At 40.6% G+C, this 12,934-nt stretch overlaps 1 protein-coding gene across 5 annotated transcripts in view; it reads left to right on the top strand.

Annotated features, from left to right (window-relative positions):
- The window catches only part of LOC117447888 (caskin-1), a 33,532-nt gene that overhangs the window by 4,109 nt on the left and 16,489 nt on the right, over positions 1-12,934 (top strand). For all 5 annotated transcript variants that reach the window (XM_034084874.2, XM_071203367.1, XM_071203365.1 and 2 more), the window contains exons 2-7: positions 4,152-4,203; positions 6,338-6,435; positions 10,432-10,577; positions 10,926-11,021; positions 11,732-11,853; positions 12,603-12,711. In XM_034084874.2, coding sequence (XP_033940765.1) covers positions 4,152-4,203; positions 6,338-6,435; positions 10,432-10,577; positions 10,926-11,021; positions 11,732-11,853; positions 12,603-12,711 — 623 coding nt within the window. The remainder of the gene's footprint in view (positions 1-4,151; positions 4,204-6,337; positions 6,436-10,431; positions 10,578-10,925; positions 11,022-11,731; positions 11,854-12,602; positions 12,712-12,934) is intronic.

Raw genomic sequence — 12,934 nt, 5'->3', positions numbered from 1 at the left:
TGTATCTGCCTCTATCCACGATAAAGAAAGTGCAACAACGATGACCTTTTTTTTGCACAGCCACTAGTCTTTGATGCAGCTAAAGGTCTGTATCAAAATCCCTGATCTAAACTCAGCAGTAGATAGACCAGAATAAATCTTAATGGAAAAGATTATCTCTTTTTATTTATGCTTTTGGCTTGAGAACAACACATGATACTCACCTGAACTATAGATGTCTCTGACTGTTGTCTACTATTCGGTGTAAGGTGCAAAGAAAAGCACAGTATACTCCACAGTGAAGAGTACAGTTCTTGGGGGTTTTAACAGAACAAAGCAGAATATTTGGAACATGAATTCCACTACAGTTAAAGTTAAAGTCAGTGTTAAAAAGCAATGCGCATAATAATTATGTATCTTTTGTGCTAACTGTTAACCTACATTTCTAAATGTACCTGTTAAGCCCCAAAGCCCCCCTCGGCGGGGGATTTTCTTTTTTTTCATGACACTGTGTCTCAGGGCATCTTAATATTTAATAACCTATTAATGTGTTATACCAGATTAACGGGAATAATCTCAGCTAACTGACGATACAAACCATCTTTACCAAAACAAAACACAAGTCTCATAAGAAACATCTAAATGACCCCTGAGCGAAAAATGCTAACGCACTTTGGCACAGAACTCAAGATAAAAGATACCCTTATTACTTATCGTAGCTGCACATATAAGATATCCAATTAAAGCTGAGGTTCCACAGATTATTTAGGTATAGTATCATCACTGAGTGATCCGAACTCGCGGCAGGGGAAGCAAACACAGACATCACAACACGTACCTTTATGGAGCTTTTACGGGAGATCGTCTCACCGTAGCTGTCAATCTGATCAAAAGACGTGTTCAATGGCATTAAAACGAGAAAAAACGCGGCTGAATCGGTTAATCCATAGGTTGATAATGTTTCTGTAGATTTGAAAAAATTACTTATAATCCATAATTCCATTTTTATGTAAAAATCGGAGAGTAAAAGTTAGCTGCTAATGGTAGCCACCAGAGTTATCGCAGCTTCCGGTTTTGGCTATGCGTCAGTCTCACACACACACACAATACCAAATAAGGAGTATGTGGGAGTTAGGGTTAACTCCCACATGCTTTTAATCTACCATCCCATCATTCAAGGGTGGTTTTCACTATAAGTAATTTTTTTTTTTTGGATGGACACAATCATTTACATTTTTTCACTGTGTTCAATCTGAATTTACTTTAAAATAAAAACATCTATATTGATTCTGACACTTCTACATTCAACTCACAGGTGTAACCTTGCTTTGAGAAAAAAGATTATTAATGTAACCCTTTTAGAAGGGAAGATATGGTCATTTGCCTGACACCTGAAAAACAGGCTCGGGGCTTAACAGGTTAAATTAAAACTTGAAAGTGTGAAAAATGTGTTGACTCGGTCAGAAATCTTCTTGCCCTTTTGAGGAATAAACTGAGAGCTGCTGGTCATGACCCCATCAGTAAAGGAGCATCTAAAAAAACTAAAACATCTTCGACATTTGTGACATTTCACTTTTCTAAACACATAATAATACAAACCACTATTTAGGATTTAAAAAAGTCTGTAACATATATCTGCATATTGATTTTCTGATAATGGCCCCTGCATCACTCACATAACATTTTATATCTTTGATATAAATGTGATATAGCTTCTGCACGAGTATTAGCATGCTACGCCCTGAGTCCGGTCACTAACATATGTGTGTGCGATCGCCTGGAAGCAGAGCGAGAACAGATGTGTCAGCGTTTGTTTTAGGCCACATGTGAGGCTGAAACTCTAGATACATGATGACAGGCAGAAGGGGATGAAAACTGGACTTCAGAACATTTCTGGTAATGAGAACCCCTGAGAAAACCCTCCTGAGGTTCTGGAAAACACACCACTGTTACTCTGCATGTCGCTCTGCCAGAAGCTCATTGGCACTCTTTATTAAGATTGAAGTGTTTCCAATAAAATCACATCACATCACATAAACATGTAATGTAATGTAATAAACTCTTGAATAGCTACAATTTGAGCGAGATGTGGCAAAAATGGGGTGAATCCTGCGAGCTAGTTCAGGCTGTCAACTCGAGCACTTATGCTGCATTCATACATAACGCCCCTTGCCACTCTACAACCAACCAAACAGAGTCTCCTTAATACGCCGCTCTATTTAACCTGCCAGATCTCTCTCCATGCTTTGCTTGCTGCTGCTATTGCTGCAGCTACTTCTACGTCGCTGCTTGCCTGCCCCACCACCACCCCAGCTTCCACCTGTAGGTTCTGGGGGTTAGTTATTTAATCATCACTCACCGTGCTATGTATATCTGTGGAGTGATGAGGCCCGAGCCTAGACGCCAAACTCAACTATATGCTGCTTCTAATAAACATGTTAAAGAAACTAGTGAGTTGTCTGACTGAAATAATATGATAGTAATCCCTGCCAAGCGATTGACAGTCAGTGAGAATTGCACATTGAGTTGTTACTATGGTAACCGGGGCTCAGTTGCAGTGTTTTGCCTGAAATTATCATAAAAAAAGAAGTAAATTAGACCCGGTCCAAGGACACCATCAGTGAGATATTATGGTAATGATTTAAACAGTTTGTTTCAAAGGAGGAAAATACATAATTGTTACAAGAGTGGGAAATAAATAAATATTACATTTAAGGCTCATGAATTTAAGTAGCTGAAATAATTAGGCAGGAGGTTATGAATAAAATAAGTGTGAGTTCCTAGATGAAATCTGTTTTGAGAATAATTGTGGGTGATGCATGTTGTGGTGCTGCCTTTCGTTCATAGTCTGAGGGGGGGGGGGGGTTTGATGTGACACAGATATCTGCACTCATTGATTCATCCGCTGGGGGGAGGGAGGGAGGATTCGTATTTGTAATCCAAGGAGGAAGCCTACACACACACACACATACACACACATATAGGAGACTGATGTCAGCTGCAGAGTGTAAACAGTAACAGCAGAACTACCAATCAGCACGCGCTCTTTAGCAAATTACAGGGGAAATTAGAGTGTGAGAGCAGGATGAAGGGATGAATTGCAGATATAGCTGCAGAGAGAAGGAGAAGCTTTTCCCCCAGATTACAGAACAGCTCCAGATTACTGCCGTGGATTATGTGGGTTGGTCAAAAAAAAGTAGAGGCAGAGAGACAAACAAGCCGCTTTTTCTGTGTCCTTGTCAGAGTGTGTTGGTTTTTGTCTGCGTGCTACTACCTGCTGTCTGCTAGTGTCTCCATCTTTCTAATGCTCCAGTCAGAGATCATGGTATCACATACATGTTTGCATATTCACATTATAACAAGCGCATACATATACAAAAGAACCCAGACATACTTATCATACAGACAGGAGTGGTATCAATCTTTCATCCAAGACATAAAAAGGATTTTTCTTTCCCAAAAGGTTGAACTATTCCCTCAGGTTGATTTTATCTGAAGGGCAAAATAAACCATGCTCTACTAAATGCTTTATTTGTCAAAGATAACAGCATCTGGTGAGAGAATGTATTTGATTACACAACAATTCAAATAGACCTGGAAAGTAAACTGGAACATTTGAATACAATCTTCAATTTCTTTTGATAAAAGGATAAACACTAAACAATGAAATCAGAGTTATTCATGTTACTAGATGGAACCGGTTTGTTCACATTAGCCATGCACTACTGATGAGAAACTGCCTCACAGCGATATCACTGGATATAGTGAAGTTTTAATAAAAAGCTACTGTGAACACAATGGAATAATACAATTCTTATCGAATTCTTTCAATTTGTTTTATGCAACTCATATGACAGACACATTTTGTGAATATTACTTTAATTCTTTTGTGGATGAGTTTCCCAGAGACTCTTTGTCTTCATTACCTTGTCACTTCTCCTCGACCTTGGCCGCTGCTGTTGAAGTGAGGAATCTGTTGTTTTAGAGGCGCAGGTATAAGCGTGTAGCTGTCAACTCTACCTGCAGGGAATGAATAATTAGAATATGTGCAAGGGGAGAGAATACGTTAATCACTGATTTCCGAATATAATTGAATTTCACGGTTTTTGTAATGAATTTGTTATTCTACTATTTTGCTGTCTCATCTTGTCTCTTCTCTCTGTTTGTTTCAGAGCTCCTCGGAGCTGCAAAGCGAGTGAACGTCAACATCCAGGATGCTGATGGGTGAGGCCATACAGCTCGTTTTTCCTCATTGAAATCATTCTATCTCAATAGTTTATTCCCCTCTTTACTTCATTATCTGTTCTTTCTTTGCTTTCTTTAAGTCTTCTTGTCATCAGATTTAACCTCCTTACATTGCATCGTAGCTACAGAGTTGAAAACCTGAATTGAATCACATTGGATATTGATATATTCAACAGTACATAATATAAATATGTTATGACCTACGACCCGCTGCAAAAACAACATAATATTGAGGGCAGTGGTCCCTAACTTGAAGGTCAGACCCCCGAGGGACAACAAAATGTGCCTATAATCAATATTTTTGATACAATGTGTACTAAATGACAACGTGAAAAGGGGTCACCCGTATTGGTGAACCGACAGAGAATACCACCCAGATATGCAGCGTTCCTCAGCTTTAAGTAGCTTTATAGTGAGTTCAGCTCATTTTGTATCTGTAGGATCCACAACTTAACTGTTTTAATTGACTCTCACTGCAAAAATAGCAACATTTTCAGCCGCAGCAGGCAGCTGTTTAAAAGAAACAAAAGCTCTTAAGACCCTTCTGTACACTTCCTGCTCAACACCAAACAGACAAACCAGAACAGACAGAGCTAAACAGAGTGATTTATTTTATTTTATTTAGCCATTTTTCTTCTAATGCAATTGAACCTCTTCTGTTCTGCTCTGATGAGTAAGACAACAGGCCTATTATTAGGACCACTGCTCAAAGCAGTAAGACGGTCCAAGAAGGGGCAAATATATTGAATATTTGTTTTAGCTTTTAGCTGCAACCAGCAGCTCTATAGCTTGCGTTGTTGGTTGGTCGTGCCACACTGATTTCTCCTCATGTAGGCAGCCACAGCCTTTGCAATGGGAGGCTGCAATTTGGCATGCAGGTTGCGTGAGTGTATAATGATGTAGATGTATGCACATAAATTGTCTAATCTATTAGTGCTTGTTAGTTCTAAAGAAGCTTTAGTTAACCAAACTAGATATTGGGTATCTTTGCTATAGTGTAACGTATTTCAGTGTGAAGCTATTGGTAGATAATAAAGCAGCTTCCCCAACATGGAGAGATGTTAACCAGCCCCTGAACATTTTGTTTAACTTTTTACATTGATAAAGTTGCGTACAGGTGTACTACAATCAGGACAAAGCTCCGGACCTGGGGTGACAGGGCCTTCGCAGCAGCCTCCCCCACACTCTGGAACTCTCTCCCCAGCCACGTCAGATCCGCCAACACTCTCACATCATTCAAACAATCCCTCAAAACTCACCTTTTCACTCTTGCCTTCAACTCCTAATCAACTAACCCCTTGCCCTTATTCCTCCTAGCTTAGCACTTTCTACTTTTGTTGTTATTTTCTTTCACTTGCTTGTAAGCGCTTTGAGCACCAGGAAAAGCGTTTTATAAATGTAATGTATTATTGTTATTATTATTATTATTATTATTATTACAAAACACCTAACACCCACATACATCTGCAGCTGACTGACCGGAGCTGTACTGACTGGTGCAGGCACACATTACATAATCTTCTTCTGGGATCAATATACTATCATCCATATCATTTTACACATTACTCCAGTTTAAATCTATCACTAAAACATGCAGCCGGCTGAAGACTTTAATAACCTTGAAGATAAGTCAACATTTCTCAGCTCTTAATTTGTTCAGACATGGTTCCTTATCAACTCTGAATGTATGAATGTTCGCTATATTTAGACTCATAAGCGGTTAAGCTTTTTGTGTGCACATGCTTGGTTTGTGATTGTGTTTAATTTGGCTCCATCAGATAACAAAGATATTTGTATTATAATGATTGGAATCAGATAATTGGACTCAACTGCTAGTAATGACTGATGATTTGCTGATTTGACTCTGGGGCCCTTGAATGCACCAGGGATCCATTAGACACTCACACACAGACACGCTATGTGCACGCTTTTGCTCTGGGGTAGAGAGATTGCTTATTAATGGAAGTAGGTCATTTGCCCCCTCCTGTCGCTCACACAGAGCTGGGGGGCGGAGCTGCTCTACGCTTAAGATGATTTCAGCAAGTTATGCTCTGGTTTCACACTAAAAATTTGAATATGTGTATTTTTAAACGTTATTTCTGTGTGTGTGAAGGTTGGCACCGCTGCACCATGCCGCTCTGAGTGGTAACAAGGAGCTCATCTCTCTGCTGTTGGAGGCCCAGGCAGCAGTGGATATTAAAGACAATAAAGGTAAAAACACACAGATCTTCACAGAATGTCCTGACATTTGACCATGAAACAATCATTAAAAAACAGGAAAATAAACACATGTCTTCTGGCTCTGACTACGTGGCTGGTAATAATACCCTCTTGTGTGATAAAAGGTGAGCTTGTTTGAAATGTAATAAAAATGCTGTCTGTGTAGGATGCGGTATTTATGAGAGGTGACAGATTTGTGTGCAAAGCAAACAATAAACAATGGAGGAGCTTCATGGCTGCAGGGCTGAGAGCCAAGAGGGAGCAGGGAAGCAAATATCTCCATCTCAAACTGGCAGATTCCAGGAGAAGGGAGAAGAAGAAGAAATCTCAGCGCAGATGGGAGATGTAATCCCTGCAGGCTGTAGGACTACTGTCTCCTCATTTACAGTCCTCTCAGTCTTCTCCAGTGTGTCTCTAAATACATGTTTACAGCTGGTAGGCATCCTAACCAGGTGGTCCTCAACCATCTCGGTGGAGTTGCTAGAGAAACAATAAATCATTATTAAATCACAGTTTGCAGAGGAAGTTGGTTGTACCAGTGTTACACAGTGTTCACGTATAGACAGATTATGCACCAACTACATTCCTTGCACACTACCCCCACCTTGGTTTTGCTACTTCTTATCAAATAAATAAAAGTAAAGTCACAGCACAGAGGAGCAGGAATCAGTTTTCACTTGTCTTGTGACAAGTGAAAACTGGTGGAGGATTTGGTGTGAAAGCGAAAAGCAAAGAACCTTTTTGCTGTTAATTTCGTATTTAAGGTGCTCGACAATATTTTCTTATAAAATGTTTGATGTGAGTGGTTACACCGCTCTCGTCACAAGTTTAATAATTCAAAATCATCATTCTCGGTGGCATCCATAATGGAAAGCACTGGAAATCGTGCCGTGATTTCCCTCAGAAATTGGTGGAGACCAAAAGAGAGCTGAAAGGAAAGTGAATGGATCATGAAGTCAGAAATACGACTCCAGTTGAACTTGTATATTTCAACGTTGTATCTTGGCTTGTTGCCGCTGCCCCAAATAAATCTTGTAATGGAAACTGGCATGGAAATCATCTCCTAAATGTTCGTGTTGAGATGCCAGCTTAGGGTCACTGACACGGACATCCTGCAATCCCGGCCCTCTGGGCTTGATATCCTGTCCAAAAAGAAATCATAAACAAAAAAGAAGTCAAACAACTATGTATTCAGGAACTCTTCCAGGATACTCCTGGGAATACAGCTTAGGGTATTTCCAACATCAGAAAAACTGATTTGGTTGTGATGATCCAATTTCGATGCAAGTATTTCACATGATTGTGTCCTTCATTCGTCCTGTGTAGAGGCTTTGAGACGTACACTATACAAAAGACACAGACGTACTACATTACTCACCACAGACTGGATTGCTTGTAGCTTAATGCAGGGTTCCTCCATAAGCAATGAATGTGTTATCTAGAAATATCTAGTGCCTCATCTGGCATTAGATTGTCCTTAATCAATCTTTTGAATTGAATTGTAAAATCCCCAAATAGTTGGTAACATCTATTTGCTAGAAATAAATGCCTCCCGCATTAACATCACACAAATCCGGATAATGTTGGTCTCAAATGTCATTCCAAGTGGCTTTAGAAAAGTCTTAAGAAGTCTTAAATCTAACTTGCCTTAAGTAGTAGGACCCCTGTTTAGAGGAGGTTACTTATTTAAAGCTTGTATGTCTGTGGGGGCACAGCTCTTGCTTTAACGGGCCTCTCTTGACGTGGGCAGTCTGAACCTGAAGTAAGAGGAGTGAAGTGCTGGCAGAGTGGATGATATGGGTCATGTGTAATTGTGAGTGCTTTGCAGGTCAAGGATGAGGTGACACATGTAGGTGGATGGGGGGGCAGTATACCAGTGAGTTTGCTGACTAAATGAGTTCCTGAGTCCTCTCAACTTCAAACCAGTCAAGTTTACTGTCCCTCTTTCTTTGTCTGAGTGAAGCTACCTCTTTGCTCGCTATCTAAAAGCTGTTTAAGGCTGCCTGAGAGTCATTTCCCTCCACATCTCTTCATATAATCAGGGTTTAGCTACTAGCTCGTACAGCTGCTGTTTCTGTTCATTCTGCCAGCACTACTCTTCTGAGTCAGGACTCCTTCATGCCAGCCAGGCCTGGAGGGCCTCTTTTTTCAGCCCGATGATGTGGCTTATTGCGGGCATTAAGACTGGGGGTCTTGGATTGCTACCATGAGAAACCTGCTCTCTGCTTCTTGCAGTCACTGCTACAAAGTGCGGCTTAATGTCTTCTGGTGAGAGGCACGAGTAATGACTCTGTTGTGCCGTTTTGTGCAGTGCTCAGCTGGTCTTTGCATTACCTTGCATTTCCTGCATGGGCTGCAATGTCCAGTTTCCTGCAAGCTCCTCTAGGGTCTCTTCAGCCACTTATAGGGGATTTCTTGACTTGCTCTTTTTTCTGAAAGCAGTTTGTCTGCAACGTCCCATGAGTATGATGCTTGCACAAACAGTTTTCGTACGGTCACAAAAGGTCAATGGCATGTCAGCCACAATAAGATGGCAGAGGAGGGGCACTGCCAGTCTGCGCCTGTTGAACTGAGAGTACAGTATGTCTGGAAAACTGCATTCACATTAGGACTGAAACTAATGATTCCTGTCATTGTTAATTCAGCTATCTGGATTATCCCATCCATTTCATTAAAAATGCAAAAGTTTCCATCAGATATTTTGTTGGGGAAATATTTTCCAAGGCCCATAACTTTGACCCAGTTTATCAGTTCATAGTGTCCTGACTGAGCACACGCACCTGTAAGTTAACCTTGGCTGCTGTGCTCTCAGTGTTTTGTCTCCCCGTTCCTGCCTGTTGGCGTCAGCTGATAGAGGTGTTATCATTCTATCTTGTTATGCACAAAGGTTGATTATTCTCTCTGAACTAGCGAAATACATGGGTCTGGGGTAGAGTTCTTCAGAATTGACGTGGCAACTCTACCGTGAAGTCAGAACCTCTGGCTCTTGGACTCCTAAATAAACCATCAGTGTTTGACATCTCCAGCTCTCCCTGTGTCTCCTTCCTGAGTCGGTGACTCCCACTGCATTGCTACACAGAAGTCCCACATATTTAGTAAACTATCATAGAAATAAATAAAGCTGGACCAGTGAATTAAGGCTGAAAGAATACCAAAACAACTCATCTAATATCATTATAGCTGAACCATTTCTGACTTATTGTTTCATCTTCAATGCAAAACATTATTTATACATTTATACAATCTATATAATATAATCTGCGGTCCTCAGACTGCTCTCCATCCCCCGCTCTCGCCTTCGTACTATGGATGACAGGGCGTTCAGTGTTGCGGCCCCCACCCTCTGGAATGCACTTCCTCCCGAGATCCGGAACGCTGCCTCACTGGACATATTCAAATCCTCACTAAAAAGGCACCTGTTCACCATGGCCTTCGGACCCTAGTCCTTTCCTGGTCCCCTGGCTTCCTTTATTTATTTTTATTTATTTTCTTGTTTTGTTCGCTCCTCATTGTCTGTTTTGTTTTGTCTGTCCACCATGTACAGTGACCTTGGGTCCGGTGAAAGGCGCTTTATAAATTCCATTTATTATTATTATTATATTTTCAATATCAGTTGCTACAATGGTGTTTATTTGAGTCTAGTAATACTACTGTATTAGGTTTTTATAAACTGCTCACTGACAAACTGGTCTAATAACTATAACAGTGTGTGTGTATTTGCATGCATTCATGTCTCCTTATATTCTAATTTTCTTGTGTATATCTGTGTGCATGTCCTTGTGTGGTCTTGTATGTCTGTTTTTTTGTGTGATGTCCTGTGTGTGTGTGTGTGTGTGTGTGTGTGTGTGTGTGTGTGTGTGTGTGTGTGTGTGTGTGTGTGTGTGTGTGTGTGTGTGTGTGTGTGTGTGTGTGTGTGTGTGTGTGTGTGTGTGTGTGTGTGTGTGTGTGTGTGTGTGTGTGTGTGTGTGTGTGTGTGTTTTTGTGTAGGGATGCGTCCTCTGCATTACGCTGCATGGCAGGGGAAGACTGAACCAATGAAAATGCTGCTGAAGTCAGGATCGTCAGTCAACGGACAGTCAGATGAAGGACAGATCCCTCTCCACCTGTCATCCCAGCACGGACACTACGATGGGGTAACCGTGTTTGTGTGATGTGTGTATAGTGGCCATGTGTGTGTGTTTTGTAAGGGGTTGTGTGTTATGTGTGTCTGATGATGATTGCATGATTTGTGGTTGTTACAAGCAAGGCATTTGAGAACCGCCACTGAGATTTGTGTGTGTGTTTCTCTGTGTGTTTCTCTGTGTGTGTGTGTGTGTGTGTGTGTGTGTGTGTGTGTGTGTGTGTGTGTGTGTGTGTGTGTGTGTGTGTGTGTGTGTGTGTGTGTGTGTGTGTGTGTGTGTGTGTGTGTGTGTGTGTGTGTGTGTGTGTGTGTGTGTGTGTGTGTGTGTGTGTGTGTGTGTGTGTGTGTGTGTGTGTTACAGTCGGAGATGTTGCTGCAACACCAGTCCAACCCGTGTATCTCGGACTCAGCTGCAAAAACACCACTGGACCTCGCCTGTGAATTTGGACGTGTCACAGTGAGTAGGAAAAAAGAAAGAGACATTAAATTACTTTTTACATTTTATTAAACCTTTATTTGACCAGGAAAGCCTCTCTTACAACTGTGTTGTACGTTTAGAAGAGATCTTCATCAATTTGACAAAACAATATATAGAATAGTGCATGACGCAACCAAATACAAAAGCAACATAAATTAGAGACACAAACTCAACCTATGACTTACAGACTCAAAGACACATTAACTGTAGCTTTCAAATCAAACACAAATGCCTGACAACAATAGTATATTATTATTAATAGAAATAGAGAAATCAAAGTTTTGATCAGATTTTTTCACACATTTTCAGAAGGTGTGATCAGTATACATATACATATATTCCCTCCCCCAATACCTCCGTGAGTCTGAGTCCCTCACCCTGTTCCAGTCCCGCCTCAAAACCCACCTCTTCAACTCTGTATCCATAAGCCCCCCCCCTCTCAATCAACTTCCTCCTGACTGCTTTTCTGTTTTGTTTTGTTTCTTTTTGGCTTTGTCTTTGTTTTTGTTTTATTTGTCTACCCTCCCTCCCAAATGTAAAGCGTCTTTGGGTTCAAGAAAAGCGCTATAGAAATAAAATATATTATTATTATATACAATCTTGTTTATGTAATTCACTGCAGACTGTACGAAATGACTTTATATTATATGTATATATAATGTTCATATTATGTGTTTATCTGTTTTAAGGTGGTCCAGCTCTTGCTCAGCAGTAACATGTGTGCAGCCATGCTGGAACCAAAGCCCACCGACCCAAACGGAGTGTCACCTCTTCATCTGGCTGCCAAGAACGGACACATCGATGTCATACGGTCTGAAAACCTGTCCCTTTAATATCAGTGTGTGTCTGTCTTCATAATACTCTGCCTGTCAGTTAGTCTGCCCGCTTCACTCACTCATCTAACATGACCCTAACTTCAGGGTCAGGATTGTGTTACAGTCTAAAGCACATTCTGTATAGTTCCACATAATGAAAGTTGTTTTAAGGTTTCTTTGACCTTGAAGTGTTTTTTGTATAGATATTGATTTTACTTTACTGCTGTTATTTGCCATACGCTGTTGGAGCCATTTTGAGCTTTTGGTTTTATAAAGAGAATATCTAACAGATGTATTTTGAGTTTTGGTTAAAAGTATGATTAATTTAATATATTATTTTAGACATGTTAATGTATTATCTATAAACCATTTTTCATATAATCAAGAACTGATCGTTTTTTTGAATGACAGAATTGCAAGACAACCTGTGTTTGCTGGTTTGATGGTGGAGGAGCAACAATTTTCAGTAAACATTATCTTTCACACAAGTTCACAATATCAGGGCACGTTTTATTCGGATTTTGGATATTATTTTCAGAAAGTCAACTGAATTTCATTGTTCAATAAGTCATTTTTTTCGATCATGCTAAGCATCTCTGTGTGTGCTTTTTGGAAATGAGTAACCTCAGATGGCTTAGAGGAGTAAAGGCCTAAGACTAGCCACTTCATAAGCACTTGGATGGAATGATGTTATAAAAGATGCTTTACAAATAACGGTTAACATTACTATTATTCTGTGCTGCAGGTTGCTGATCCAGGCTGGAATAGATATCAACAGACAGTCTGAGTCTGGCACAGCGCTACATCAGGCAGCCCTCTGTGGGAAGACAGAGGTGGTGCGTCTGCTGCTGGATGTAAGTCCATCTGTCTGTCTCTTTTACATGTTTACATAAGCAACTGTTGTTAAAGCTGCCTCCCTCTCCTCAGCTGAGCAGGTTTTACACCTCAGCACTTGGCATTCATCCCACAGAGCTGTGTGATAAAGCCTGTGGGAAGCTTCTAACATGAAAGTCTAGCAGTATGGCCAGCATCCTACCTGTCCTGCAATATTCAAATTAGCTCTGTTTTGTCTTTTCA

The sequence above is a fragment of the Pseudochaenichthys georgianus genome, chromosome 1 (assembly GCF_902827115.2).
Source record: "Pseudochaenichthys georgianus chromosome 1, fPseGeo1.2, whole genome shotgun sequence".
Taxonomy (NCBI): Eukaryota; Metazoa; Chordata; class Actinopteri; order Perciformes; family Channichthyidae; genus Pseudochaenichthys; species Pseudochaenichthys georgianus.
Note: the sequence above shows the minus strand (reverse complement) of the source record. Positions and strands in the feature narration are given on the sequence as shown.